Source organism: Coregonus lavaretus (assembly GCF_964263955.1).
Source record: "Coregonus lavaretus genome assembly, chromosome: 3".
NCBI lineage: Eukaryota > Metazoa > Chordata > Actinopteri > Salmoniformes > Salmonidae > Coregonus > Coregonus lavaretus.
This window is the reverse complement of record NC_139990.1, coordinates 28,810,824-28,826,572: the sequence shown is the minus strand read 5'-3', so window position 1 is coordinate 28,826,572 and position 15,749 is coordinate 28,810,824. Positions and strand designations below refer to the sequence as shown.

The window sequence follows — 15,749 nt, the reverse complement described above, 5'->3', positions numbered from 1 at the left end:
CACACACACACACACACACACACACACACACACACACGACCGGGGCTAGGATATAGAGGGCTATGGTTGATTTTATTAGTGTGTCCTTTACTTTTAACATCTCTAATGAAATGGTGCTGTCTTTTCCAGCCAGGGATGTGTGGCCAGCGAATTAAGGTGCGGAGTGATGTCGTTGATACCACACCCTGGCAACTACAGGAGACTATCTCTATCAGGGTTGTCAGAGAAGAGTAAGTGTTCACACACCCACACACATTTGCGAACACACACACACACGACTTCTACAGAACATAACTAGAATTGTTTATTCTGAGGAAAAGTAAAGAACTAGTTGTACTTTTACTTTCTCAGTTCCATGCAAAAAGGTACACAGAGTTATGAGTGATGGGTTATGGTGCCAGAGTATTGTTGTTTACAGTTCTTTTCTATCGCTTTGGTGCTATTTTCACAAGAATGTGGTGAATCTTCAAAAATCTTAGTACAAAACTCCAAACTGGTAACACTTGTAATGCAGCAAGTCTTAAATTCAAAACCTTTTATTGTGCATTTATTTTGTTTGGATACATCTTTCACCACACAACCATTGATCCAAAATATACGTTTACTGTGAAATACCATGAGAACATTGATGTAATCCAATTGCCATTAATCCAATAGCAAAAAATGCAAGATACGTGTTTCAAAATTGCCCTTTGAATGTAATATTCTACAGTACATTACACTGTTTTGACATTAGGCAATACATTTACACTATCAATCAAACGTGACCCATCAAAACTTTAAAATCAAATTTCCATCATTTCTAGCCCATGTGTGATCAAAGGTGTGATCATTGAAGACATCTTTCACAATCATTGATGAAAAAATATGTTGTTCAGATATAATTACAACATAGGTGTACTGTAATCAAATGTGTGTGTGTGTGGGTGTGTGTGTGCACACGTGCGTATGTGTGAACACTTACCCTTCTCTGACAACCCTGATGGAGATAGTCTCCTGCAAAGCAGTGTGAAATCCCCCTATCAAAAATATCCCAGCAACTTCATTCATGTTTACTGTATATGGGATGCAAGTTTTTGTAAACTTTTATTTAGTCAGGGGAAACCCATTGAGTCCCCGGGTCTCATTTCCAAAGGTGCCCTGAGCACAGCAATACAACAATATAACAGTACAAAATGATCACTCTAACAAAGATAAAAACAAGTTACAACTGTTAACATTACAATCACAACAATCTCTTAATTCAATCAAAACAACTGCCACTCTCATTCAACACATCTAACATCCAACACATCTAACACACCAACACACCTCTGATGTTAATATCAGATATTTTTCATAATCATAAGTCATAATAGTACATTACAGTATACAGTATATCATACTTTATATGTTTATACTTTACAAACATACATTTTCATTCTGTAGTTCTTAAAATCTGCAATAGACAAACCAGTAGCATATAACATCTATAGGTTTATCAAATGGTTAAGTGATTATCAACTAAGAGCAGTCGGATTAAGTAATAGTAAAATGTATTGTAACAAATGAGAAGAAAATCATATCAAAAGTAATGTGAGCATTTAATTGTGAAAGGCAATTACTTTATATGAACATACATTTCTAGATGAAACTGTAACTGGGGATTTCCAATTCACCAGTATATGCCATCACCAGTAGATACCAATTGTTCATAAGACCCAGACACAGGGGTGACTAGTAAGATACTGTATGTCTTGTGATTAGGTAATACTGTAGGTATACCAACAGTATCAGATCATAGATAAAGTGACTCAGCCTATTGTTAAACAATTACCAAGCGCTTTCTAGTGGAGCATAAAAGTGCTGGTGCAGATCTGTGGTGTAATGGTAAAACTCCCCAGCACAAGTCACATATAAGACTCCGCACCGGAGACCAGGGTTTAATCCCCGCATCCACACTTCCCACTGTTTCTCTTCTACTTGTCAGTCCCTGACTTCTTTACTATTTAAATAAAGTAAAAACACCTAACAATATATCAAATAAAAAAAGAAAGATGAAGTGCATAAAACGTAAACTGTATTTTGAGAGATTTACCACATTAATGCTACATTTAAATGGAATCTCTTAATCGGAAACCAAATAAACTCTTGAATGAATCTGGTTTAATGACCTGTTAAATCCCACTCCAATACAGAGTCACCAGAAAGACATCCATCAATCAAAAATACTCTTTACCAGTGAATTACTGTAAGAAACCCCTGTTGCATGTTTACTGTCCATGGGGTGTCTAAGTAACTGTTTGATTTCTCGACTAGACTGACAATGAATATGATTAACTCAGAATGAAAGGTTTCTAGCCTCACACCTAATTCCAGTCTTTTCTTTTTTCTCTTTCATTCTCTTTACTCTGTCATAGTTGTTTTGTTTATTATTATTATTATTATTATTATTTCTGTTCAATGAAGAAGGTCCTGAAGGCATAGCATTGAAGCGTGACACTGTGGTCTGACCCCTTCCCAGCTACCGACAGGAACTATGGTGCAGCGTGTTGAATAAATTAAAGAGTAAACAGGAAATTGGCCCTGTTTCGATCAGCTAATGACCTAGTTTGTCACTGGTATTTCACTGGTTTACTTGATGACTGCTGAAATGGAAGGCTTAAAGATTGACTGACTAATACAACAAACAGAAGTTTATGCTGGATAGTGAACAATGAAGAAAAATCCTTTGTGCAAAAAACTTCCAGAAGTAATCAAGGCATTTTTATGTAGTGGGAAAATTAAAAAGCCTTTATTGTCTATGGCTTATTCCTGGCAAGAATACAAAAAGAACTGACTAATTCTGAAGCTTACTGGCTGGCTAAATGGCCATGTATTGTATGTAACTGGCTAGCTAACAGAATTACTGACTGTTTAGCTAACGGCATCTCTGCTTGACAATGAGATAAACCAGTGGGGTTCTCCCTTGATGAGCAGAGCGAGACGGAGAGGGAGAAGGAGGGAGGGAGAGAGGGGGAGAGAGAGAGAGAGAGAGAGAGAGAGAGAGAGAGAGAGAGAGAGAGAGAGAGAGCTCATGCAAACACCCTGAGAGAGGAGAGACAGCACCTGAGAAAGGGAGGGAGGGAAAAAAGAAAGAGATCTTACTGTAATAGGAGCGCCTCAGCTTACTGTAACTATGGTGTAGTTTTGTTGACTAAATCGGGAGGTTCATCATCACATTGTGTTTCACCTTCATCAAGTGTGCCCTTACTCAGTCAGTCATCAACACATCAGTCATCAACACACGTAAATCAAAAAATGTATTTGTGGAAAACAGCAGCGTGGTCTTTTATCAACATTTCAAACTACGTTCTGGTATAATGTAATTATAGAAATCTTGAATTAAAATATGATTATATACTGTATGCGTATGTTGAAAGGTGATAACAATAGCTTGTCCGATTTTCAAGAGAGCTGAATATCCAAATAGGTGACATCTTCTCAGAAGACATAATCCACATTCAATATTGCAATCATTATTAGTACATAAGTATAGTCTGATGGTAAGTGATGTGATTGTAGTGAACATCAGTGCATACTCTCAGTTTCTCTATTATCGAAGAAAGTGAACTCAAAGAAGAGTTTTGAGTGAGCGGTTGTGTGGGACTTTCTAGAGTTGGGTTATGAGTAAGAGATGGCGAGAGTATGTGGGGGGATTTGTGAGGGGGTGTCTGTGTGTGTGTTCATGTAAACGTGGAAATACAATTATTGAATTTATGAAGAGAGAAAATAGAAAACTCAAAACACATCTAATTTTGAGAAACAATATGTTTAATGTGCTACATTTATTATAAAAGTATTATCAAAATAGTCTCTGACATAATGTATCCACATATCATAACCTTGGTCAAAAAATTAACTACATAGACAAACATACTGTACAAAAATTACAAATATGTATACAAAAAAAAACTTGTATTCACGACTCACTTAGAGTAGTAATAATGTTAGAACAGTTCCACCATTTTTGTTTTAGGTAACAGAAACCTTGGTGCACATGGATCTAGTTCCGGCCTTTTCCAGTACTAGTGGAAATTTACAGCTCTCGTATGAGGTACTTTTGTCGATAGTTTTGGTAAAATAACAAGAGTCTACAGCCATTGACCTGAGCATATATACAGTAGTACTAGGAGCAGACTGAGTAAAGGGGTATGTGCAGTACAGACTACATTTGGTTCTGGCTCAAATCTACCACCAGTATGGAGGACGAATGAAATAAAGCTTTATCGACAGTCTGTAGATAACAACTGAATCAAAGAGAAAGACCTAGAAACACAATGCTATCTCAGGATATATTCAGGAACACAATGCAAATAAATGAAAAACATAACTGTTAAAAATGTCTTACAAATTCAAATACAAATGCACTGTCTTAACATGTTTTAACATACAAAAATACAAAGAAAAATAGAGAAACAAAAGTTTTTTCTTTTTTTTGCAAGTTTCTGTGCAGAAGTATGCACCTCCAATACATCGCTAGATGATTCACAGGAAGTCCTGAGAAGCTATTTGCATCGAACCGGAACATTATAACATTCAGACTATTTTTTGTTTGCTTTTTTCCATTTTGTTACATTACATTAGAATATACTATTTAAGTAAAAAAAATTATCCTTGGTCTTCCCTTTTAGCAAAAATAAATAAATGCACACAAAGACTTGTCCACCAATAAAAACATGAAATATCCCATAAATAGTTCCTGGCAATGGTCCAGTGGTTTTCCCAGGAATAAGCCTCCATGGAAGTATCAAGACATGTAACATTACGCTAACAATTAAAAATAATCACTCAAATGAACAACTATAGCTGACAAGCTCTCAGAAAAAAAGGAGGGTACAGCAAACTCTCTCACACATCCCATGTAAATTACACCTGTAAACCTGAGTGAAAACAGTTACGAGTACCTCACAGCTAATTAGAAAACACTATGTCTTTGGAATGGTCTTTGTTTTGGTGGTGCTCTCTCATTGGCTTTTCATAGTCTCGCTTCCCCTTTAGGAAATACTTTTTTTGGCGACTACTTTATCGATTGTTCTCTGGCTTTGCACCATTATATGGCCTTCTTTCAGGAGGTAGACCCTAAAAATGTCTCTCTTATTCCTTCCCCACAAGGGTCCTTCCACTTCGCCCTACTGCCCTTGCATCTTCAACATTGGCCGGTTGTAGAGGTGTACCACGCTAGCCCTCTCCTGATAGGCTGAAGTAGGGCTTTGAGATGAGGTGGTGGGAGGAGCTGGGGTGTTAATAGCCGCCGTGAGGGCCTTGAGCAGCAGGGTGGCTTCACTCTGGTCCTCCTTGCCCTCTCGCCCTTCCAAGCTCCGGGCCACCCAGTGCTCCACTGCAGCTTCCACCTGGGCCGGCCCTGCCCCTTCAGGCAGCGTGTCCGCCTCGGGGCTGGTGTCAAAGCGCTCGACCAGCTCGCAGATGTGGGCGTGGGCATGGGGGTTAGCGTGGGCACGGGCGGAGGCGGGGCAACAGCTGCGTTGGTGGACGCGCAGCGAGAAGCGGTGGAGGAAGGTGTGGGCGCAGAGCGGGCAGTGGTAGGGGCGGTCGCGGGTGCTATGCAGGCGTCGGTGCAGCTTGAGGTGGATGTACTGGGTGAACTTGGTGCTGCACAGCTTGCACTCGTAGGGCTTCTCACCCGAGTGGAGCCGTAGGTGGGTCTTGAGGTTGCTGGTGCTGCTGAAGCGCTTGTGACACACCTATATGAATAGGAACAGATAGATAGGAGAGTTCAGGTTAGGATGATGTTGTGATAGTGATATCATTAGAACAACTGGGTGAGACCAGGCTCCGGGGTTTCTATATTGTCTGCCAGCCAGACAGGGCCTTCTCTGGTTGTGTGCCAGCAGGGTATGACCCTAGACTGGTTATTTTTAGTGGGAGAACCCTACCATGAAAATAAACATAGGACTGACGCCATGATCACACCCACATAGTTACAGTATAGTGTTCAACAAAAGCCCAGGGATTCCTTACGTCACAGGGGCAGGGCAGGGGTGTGTTTGTGTGTGTCTTGTGTGTGTGTGTGTGTGTGTGTGTGTCTTGTGTGTGTGTCCTAGAGGTCAAGTAGACTGGAGAAAGCGGATCAAAACACAAACAAACCGTGCACTTGTGTGGTTTCTCTCCTGTGTGGACCAGGTTGTGCTTCTGCAGGTGGGCTAGCTGGGTGAAGGTCTTCTTACAGAGGTGACATTGGTAAGGCCTCTCTCCACTGTGAACTCTCAGATGCACCTAAAAGAAAAATGCCTAGATTAGATAGGAACCCACAATAACAGACAGGATTAGATTGGGCCACCAAAGAAATCAAAAGGACGACCTATGTCTATGAAATCCTCACCTTGAGGTTGGACAGCTGTCCGAAAGTCTTGAGGCAGACGTTGCACTCGTATTTGATCTTGCCATTCTGTTTCTTCAGGGGGTAGGGAAGGGATTTGTGCCCAGGGGCAGGGGGTGGTGAGGGGCTGCTCTTTGGCATGGCCAGGCTGAGGTTCATGGCTTCCTCACAGCCAGAGGGTGACTGTGGGGGCGTTTGGTGCTCCTGCTTGGGCAGGGGGGAGAGCTCTGGGGTGGCTGGGGCCCCACGAGGAGGTGACATATTTGGGGTCCTCTCCTTCAGCCCTCCCTGAGTAGCTCCGAGGTAGGGCAGAGGCACTGGGAGCAGACCAGGCTGGTGGGTCATGGAGGGGTATGAAAGTCCATCGCTACCCAGGTAGCTGCTGTACTGCAGGGGGCCTCTGGAGGGGAGCATCCCAGGGAAGGGTGGGGAGTACTGGGGAAGGAGGGGTTGGGGGTAGTGGGGGCTGCTGTATGTGGGGAGAAGCTGGTAGGGGGATTGAAGGGGTCTGGAGGGGTGGTAGAGGGGGTAGGAGGACACTAGGCCCTCTCTGTGGCTGTAGAGCCCGTGGAGGTGGAGGGGAAGGTCGCGGTGTGGGGAGTGGGCAGTAGGGTGGTGCTCAGGGAAACTGTAGACGTGAGATGCCAGGTTGGGCTCTCTCTGGTCAGGTTGAGGAGAGGGTATGGCTCCCTGGTGGTCCTGGGTCACCTCCTCCTTCTCCATCTTCTGGCTGAAGTCCATGATTTGGTCGTCTGGCGTGTCGGGTGGAGTGTCTCTCTCCAGCACCTCCACGTCGATTCTTTCCTCTCCTTCATCCTCTCTCTCATCCTTCATATTGTCCTTCTTTTCCAGGAGCCAGGTCTGCTGAGGTAGGTGTTGTTTGGTGAACTCAGATTCTCTGACATCTCCGCATATGTGTTCTATGGAAGAAGAAAAAACACAAGGTCAGACATAGTGGTACAAGCCAAATACAGTGGGTTGTGTTTGAGTATGTATGAAATACGCTGCAAAAACAATTGTCAACCTATCCAATCCACACAATAATACAACTTCAGTCCTTCCTTTGTGTAGACCTACTGAGACATTATTTACTTATCACTCTATCATAGGAGAGTACTGATTGACAAATGCAAAAGTTCACAGTCTTAATGAGGTGAGAAGTGACTAATGACACACTACACTCACATCCTCCCTGGCACTTCTTCTTATGGTAAACGATGATGATGTTTTCAGTTTATAGATGACACTTCAAAGATACCATGGTTTCTGTCTGGCACTATGATAGTAATGTTTTCATTTTGAGAAGCGTGTGTGTGTTTAATGTGTGGGTGTATGTGGGTATGTGTCATGTAAGATTGATAGTAAAACAAAGAGCTTTCATTTTTGGGACGTTTCTGTCGCAAGGTGTGAATTACCCTACAAGCGTATTTTTCTCAGAACTTCAGGAAGAAAGACATTTGGAAATGCGGCTGCAGATCACTGCCATTTAGTTGGCTTGTTTGAAGTTCTACTAAAACGAATTGGAAACCTTGTGGTAAAAAACAGGTATTGCCTGTGTGCATGGAACGTGAGGCACACACCATAGGCACGGGGCAAAGAAAAAAAGTTGTTTACTGGCTCGTGGTCATAGAAAACCGGTTGCTGATTTATGTGAATAGCTGTGTACCTTAACTGGCGCATTACTTATTGTTTAACAGGAATTGCCTTACAACCAGGATTAAATGGAAAGTCAAACCACTGTAGGCTACAATAGTGCATTAAACCATGCATTAGAGTGACAATACAACGTTTAGGCATGAACTTTCCATTTTCACCTGTTCAGTGGCAACCTGTTCAGTGAAAGAATTGTAAGACATCTATTAGGCCTAGAAATTGGTAATTTTAAACCAAATGTGTTTGGATAGACTAATTCAATTTAGGCTACTTTTATCCTATATTTTTATGTTTAATCTTAGGCCTAGCCTATTTACTATAGTCTTTATCAGGGATTGCCAAGTGTGTGGAGTACATAGTAAAAAGGACTGTGTAAATGCTGATGTCATTGTAGCCTAGTCAACATTAGTCAACAGGTTGAATGACTGTGCAATGTAATTATAGTGTAAGAGGGCATGTCTCCTTACAGATTTTCTGGCAACAAAACTATTTGTCATGTAATGCATGGACACCTTGCCATACCAGGCATTGTTAAGAAAACTTTCCTACTTCTTTTGAGATTTTCCCTGTGTTGTGTAAAAAAGGGTGAGTGTGTGTGGGTGAGCTGTCTTCTACATTAAGGCAGGTGCAGCCGTATATTGTGTTTTGTCAGTAAATCTGTGTTTCGCTGACCCAACCATGGCTCAGGATGTATTCCATAACAATGCCACCCACTCCAGAAATTCAATAAGACAGGTAACCGTTTCCGTCACACTCAGTCTCATTGTCTACCATCTGATAAACACTGAGATCTTTTCAAGATGAGAAAGATACTTCTTGTTTGCTTTGAAGACAATAATCCTGAAAGTCTGTGATCAGACAAAAATGGCTCACTTTTGTGTCATCTTATCGAGCAGACAGATTTAAATACCATTTTTATCTGATCTAGGTATGAAAAGAAAACTGTCTGTGTTCATCGCACCTGACTGTCTTTTACTACATTGTCCTCTCACCCACTAACAGTTTCTCATTGAGTTCAAGTGTCATAACATAGAATAGTGCTGTATTGTAGAGCCACAGAAAAGAGAGAGAGTTAGAGAGTAGATGGAAGAAGCAATGAAATGAGAGCATACAGAGAAAGATGAGGGGAGATAAGAGGAGAGGGTGGGGAAGATGAGGGGAGATAAGAGGAGAGGGTGGGGAAGATGAGGGGAGATAAGAGGAGAGGGTGAGGAAGATGAGGGGAGATAAGAGGAGAGGGTGGGGAAGATGAGGGGAGATAAGAGGAGAGGGTGGGGAAGATGAGGGGAGATAAGAGGAGAGGGTGGGGAAGATGAGGGTAGAGGAGGAAGAAATAAGAAGAGGAGTTGAGGAGAGTCAACAGATGAGAGGAGGGCAAAGATGGTACTCACTTTGTTTGAGCTCGTCTACCGGTTGGCTGCACAGTCTCTGGGCGAACTCTTGGCTGTACCACACCAGCAGCTCCTGATTGGCCTCCACAGGCCGGATGGTGTAGAAGTAGACGTCACGTCCATTCTGACACGCCACCAGGTTCTGTTCGGACAGCGAGTGTGCTGGGTTGACGTAGCGCATCCAGTTGCTGCGCTGCACGTCATAGCCGTCGATGAAGTGGTGTAGCTGCCCCCTGTTATAGATCTGAGAGGGAAAAGAGGAGAGTGTGATTAGAATATAATATAACAATACAATAAAATAATAGAATAGAACACACACGCACAAACACATTTGTGTTTAAACGTAGTGTCACATCAGACACACCACATTAGTAGATGAGTTAGTACACAACTTTGTATTGTTACATTCACTCATGACTGAAATATTCATAGTAGTTGTTGAGTTGCTGAGCTGACAGCCAGTTATCAAAGTATATAGATATATATATAGAAAGCATAGTTCACCTCTGCCATGTACAGACTAGTCTCCTATATCCTCTTCTAATGAGATGGTTATTGTTCCACTTGTGCTGTGTTTCTGAGCTACTGTCACTGTCTGGTGTGAAATCAGCACCGTCACTGCTTTTATCAGCTGCTACGTTATACTGACTGAGAGGGGGTGGGGCTAAGAGCTTGTTTATTCTTTTCTCTCTCACTCTGGTTGGGGGTTTCTCTCAATATGCCCAGAACTGAATGGCTGCTTCCCACCAGGAGATACAGTACATCACAATGCTGACAACCCTCCGCATTTCCATTACATTTCCTCACTTGTCAAGTTCTCAATCATTTATTAAATATTGAGTGCACTGTAATTGTTTTTACTGGCACCTCCTGAGGAAATGTAAGAGGGGTTGTGTTGGCAGACACACAAGCACACACATACTGTACTGTAGATGGTGGCATGTGCTCACAGGCACACACAGACACACACGTCTACACCTGCCTGTGAGAATGTTGACATACTGTCAAGGCAAGTCAGACTTTCACTATTGCAGTAGTAGGACGGGAAGGGTCTGGCTTACAGGAGGAAATGCCAGAAGAAAGGTGAAAACGTAGGACAGAAAGCACCAAAGGGGAAACGACTCAGAGAAAACTCCTGAATGACACAAGTCACTGCCGGGAGACAGAGAGGACGAGGGTGTGTGGGAATGAGAAGAAAGTGTGTATGAGAGAGAGAGAGCCGGACACTAACAATCACTTCCTATATGTCAAACTTGTTGAATAGGAATTGAGCTCTGGGAAAGCGGTTAGTGTTACTGTGAAGGATGCTATAGTTGCGTACGTGTAAAGATCCACAACTTCCCCAAAAATCTGTTCAAAAGCCCTGAATACCTCTGGGCTTCTGTGCGATGCATTTTGGTTTCGTTTTAGATGGGAACTGACTGACTTGGTGTGAAACTGTTTAACCACTTTTGCTTCTTCGTCTAAGAATAATTAGGAGAAGAAAACTAGGACACGTTTTTTTGTCAAATCTCTTTTCCGGTCTCTTTCGAGAAACAGTTCCCATAGCTTGTTCGATAAGGCATTGAGATTTCCCCCCTAAAACCCACAGTATCATTTTATTCATGTGGTTTCATGACTGTGTTTACAGTATGTCTTGATATACAACTCCAGCTGACTGATTCTGGCAAGCATTTTTGTTAATCCTGTTTCCTTTGAGTATGACAACTCTGATTTGTTGCTGCCAGAATCCTGTTAGGATAAGATAGGAATAACTATGAACTTTAATGAGGAGGACAATTGGGCCATGATTAAACAAACTGTGTGTGTGTGAACTTGAACGGTTATTCTGCCAACTCACCCTCCAGAAGTATTTCCTGTTGGCCTGTTTGGGGACGTTGTCTTTGGTGTAGATGTCACCCTGCAGGGGCCCGAAACGAGTTCCTTGGGGAATGTACTCTTTGCTGAAAACGCCTGTCACCTAGAACACAAGACAATACATCATCAATCACTAATCCATGCTACTTATCATGCTGGCGAGGTGGAGTACAACAGCGAGAATGACCATCACCAGTCTCCCTGTCTCTTCGGTACATGTTCAATGTCTACACTCTGAGTCAGAGTTTACCAGACTAAAGTTACACCCATGAAGTTAAGAAAAAAATGCATCCACAGTTAACTCGAGAACTGGAACAAGGAAATATCGTAAAACTCACTGCCCTGAGGCCTGACGGCAGCATGACTCACAAATCTTTAGGATGTAATGGAAGTTTTAATAAGGCACAAGTCGTCTCCAAATCAAGTTTGGGGACACCCCCGCTTGGCAGTGAGCATCTGTGGGACGCACCCATAGCGTGGGGGTCTTAAGGGGTTTTGTCTTGAACCCCCCTTTTCCAAGAAGGAGATACAGGGCAACCCGTCCCTCGAAATTGAATTTATAATGAGGACATGGACTTTTTTTAGCCAAGAGTTACTTCCTTGTGCTCCAAAGTCTACCTACTTGGCCCTTACATGTAAACACAATGAGAGAACCAGTAATACTTCTCAGATGATCTTTCAGTTACAAAACGTTTAGTTTTGGACAATGTTTTGTGATAAATGGGTAATAGAGGGCAGACAAGGAGAAGAGAGTGAAGGAAGGAAGGGGGGATGAAGGGAGAGAGGGAGGGAGGGGAAGGAGAAGATCTGTTGCGTCCTGGCCAAGGGGTGACGGAGGGAGAGACGAGAGCGGGTGTGACAGGGACATTGTGTGGTCCCGGTGTAGCGTGACTAATGAATGAGCTGCAACAGGGCTGATGCTTAACGACCGCTCAGCCAGGTTAATAAGAAGACGAGGAACTGTCCCTGCTCAGAATAGGTCCTCTCGCAGCGAAGAAATGCGACCCGTGACGATGCCTGCCCTGCACCCCAAACGAAAGTTAATCGTTGGAGCTTAACCTACTTACCCCCCTCCTCCTGCTCAGCCCTCCTCTCTTGGAACACCCCACGCCCCATCTGCCACGTGTGCCCTCGCACCCCCGGCACGCTTCAGGGTTACGAAAGAATGGTACAACCAATTCAAATCAGCTTACTTTATATTCTCCTAAGACAGGTACATTATAACTAAAAAAAGGACAACAATAAAATGGTCATATGAAAATGAATGTGAATTTCTCTTTCTGTTGCTCAATAACAACTTACTAACAAAGTAGTACTTTTCCATTATCGTCAATCAGCATGACAAAAACATTTTTTTAAATGTATGCACTCACTAACTGTAAGTCGCTCTGGATAAGAGCGTCTGCTAAATGACTAAAATGTAAATGTAAACAATGACTGGTAACAACCAATGTCTGGCAAGGACTATTAGGTAGTGCATAGGTTTTATTTTTATTTAAATTGTTATGTGTCTGTTTCCTGCTGACTCACACACCCTCTGGCACTGTGACCTTTGCTGGGAAACACACACACACACACACACACACACACACACACACATACAAGACATAAAAACGCCACAGGGTATATGGTTTGCCCAAGCAAATTCCAACTAATCCGGGGAGAAATTGCCATGATGCCATTATCAGAAAGGGAAGCTACTCTGAGGAACAAAGACAACCTTACCAAAAGACAAAGGATATGTTAATGACTGTAACGTGTTTGAAATGTTGTACTTTACATGTATGTTTCAGTGAGACACTAATATAAGAAAAGTTGTGCTTGCAAGTGCAAGTACTGTATCTGTCTTGCTTGCAAGGACACAGGAGAGTTGAGGGTCACTTTGCCTCTGAAACAGGAACAGATTTCTCACAACCCCTTGGTGTAAAAGGGAAGTCTTGCACTGTGTATGAAACATGCTGCATCTGGTTTGGCTGATTTTTGAATTTGTGAGGGTGGAAGGCGACTAACAGTCATATAAAGCCTCAACATGAGTTCATAACCACAGTTTTCACACCTCGCAGGCCTAGGCTGAAAAGGCAGCAGAGAGAGGAAGAGAAGAGATGCTCACAGCTAAACAAGCGTCGCTCGGATGAAAAGACTGAGAAAAAGAGGAACCAAGAGAATGCTTAATCAACCACAGGAAAAGTGAAGAATGACAAAGTGAGAAGTGTGCTAGAGAGAACGGTGGCCTTTGTTTTTCAAAAAGAAAGAGGTGGCTTTTCAACCACAATTTCAAGGTCAATTTTCATTAGAGCAAATTCTGCAGAAAACTTATAGTATGGTGTCCATTTTAGGAGACCCTCAGTCTCAAACCTCTTGCTCTGGCAGATACCTTCTCAGGTGAGTCATAGAGTTATAAAGCCAAGCCATTAAGCGGATTTCCTGACACACATAGCCTTGGGATTTTGTGTACGAGCCTGTGTGTGTGTGTGTGTGTGTGTGTGGACCCAGAGACATGACTGTCACACTGACCTAGAGACATTGTAACAGTAAAGAGGTTTAGGCCTTTTACCTGAGATCCCACGAGGTGGCCATTGTGACACACTAAACGGACCAGACATAGGAATGGAATGGAGCAACTTTTGCTTGCACCTAACACAACCCTTGACTTCTGGCTGTCTCAGATGAATTTAGACTGAATTAATTAATTCAGACTGATAGAGTATGAGCATTGTTTGTAGTTTGTAGAGAATAATGAATGTCTTGCATACTCTATCAGTCTGAATTAATTAATGAAGTCTAAATTCATCTGAGACAGCCAGAAGTCAAGGGTTGTGTTAGGTGCAAGTAAAAGTCCAACCTAAATGATTGTGTATCACAGCACATTTCAATGCACAAACATGTAACTTGGCTGTGAACATGTACTGTATTCCCTCCTGCTTTCTAAATCTGGCACATTCACAGAAATGCTACTTAATGTGATTTGTATGTAGTTAAGTTCCTACCTCATTCTCTGTGTTGTACTCAAAGGTGAGGTTGCGGGGTATGGACGTCATGGCTTTGGGCACGCCAAAGCTGGGGTCTGACGTCTGGTCAGGGACGATGTAGGTGCAGTTGAGGGCAAAGTCGTCCTCTCGCCACTCACTCATATCTGGGGCTGTCTCCAGCTTCATCTTGATACTCTATGTGTTGATTCTCTCTCCCTCGCTGGACTTGGTTTGGTTTGGTTGGGGTGCTTTGGTATGGCGTTACTTTGGTGATACTTTGGTTCACTTTAAGGGCTGGACCCTCTTCTTAGGTACGTTGGTTAAAGCTCGAGGTCTGGAAGAGAGAAAAAGGAGAGAAGGGGTGTTATTGCTACTTTATCTTTGCATGAATTCAAAGGTATTTTTGAATTCACTAGTGGCATCCATTTGCCTTGCTTGTTGTTGTCACTAGTTGTTGTCTCCTGATAAGCATAGCCAAAACACTGTATTTTGAATTGACTGAAACAGCCTTAATCCCACTGCAGGATGAGGTGTTGACAATGTTTGCAGTTGTCAATATAATCCATGGAGCAAAGATAGATTGCAAAATTATAAGCAATGTAATTCAACCAAAACATCAACAAGCTAATAACTTCTCGTTCAATATCGGAACTATGAATCAAGTCAACATGCGTCATTTCACCCAAAATCTATCCATATTTTCCATTCAACCCAGCAAAAATATTTAACATATTCCAAGCCCCAATGTTATTCTGAATATCGCCACGGATCATCAAATCCAAATCCCAGTCCATCAAGTAAGTGTAAATGAGTCAACTCCATTTCTCAACCACTGTTGTTGACCATGAGCTATTATCCCAATCCAAACTCAATTAGACCCAAGGGGTCAAATCCATTCAGTTCATTCACTGTCCATAGAAATAGAACAGTTCACAATTACTGTGCTAGATATATTGCATTAACAACTTCCTTCTAAAACAATGGATGTCATACAGATTCAAAATAGGAAGCAGTTGACTTACTTTTAGACATTTAGCTGTGGGATCATCATCTCTTTGCTTATGTCATCCCTCACGTCCTCTCTGTTTCTTCTCTTCCACTATTTCCAGTGTCACTCTCTCTTTGTTTTTCCAGCAATTCCTCCCTGTAAGATCCTTTGGGTATCAGTGCTGTGCACACCACCAAAACTCCTGAGCCAGGCTTGGGCCAGGCTTTTGACCCCATCCTCTCATCCAATGAGAAGCTGCTGTTGGCCATGTGACTGAGAAGATTAGTTGGACGTGCGCCAATTGACACAAAACTGGTGGCTTTGGACAATGGCATGAATGTACACTTTTGGCCGCAAGTGACCATGCACACACGAGTACACATGTGCACACCCAAATCAACGGCCCACGTAACACATCTAAATGAATGAATAAAGGAATAGCAGATGGCTGGCTTGTGGCCACTGAAAAACACACTGATAAACCTTTGCTTGGTTTGGCCCTTAACGAGCAATCTGGTCTGGTGGCATAACCT

General features: G+C 42.6%; 1 protein-coding gene across 1 annotated transcript; it reads right to left on the bottom strand.

Moving 5' to 3' along the window:
• Window positions 1-3,778: 3,778 nt before the first annotated feature.
• On the bottom strand, window positions 3,779-14,414 carry LOC311107021 (PR domain zinc finger protein 1-like; the record flags this gene model as incomplete). Its single annotated transcript, XM_084149474.1, has 6 exons — window positions 3,779-5,723; window positions 6,127-6,255; window positions 6,362-7,278; window positions 9,403-9,646; window positions 11,243-11,362; window positions 14,247-14,414. 6 exons carry the CDS (start codon window positions 14,412-14,414, stop codon window positions 5,151-5,153), a joined length of 2,151 nt encoding a protein of 716 aa, XP_084005600.1. The 3' UTR covers window positions 3,779-5,150.
• Between the last annotated feature and the right edge of the window lie 1,335 nt (window positions 14,415-15,749).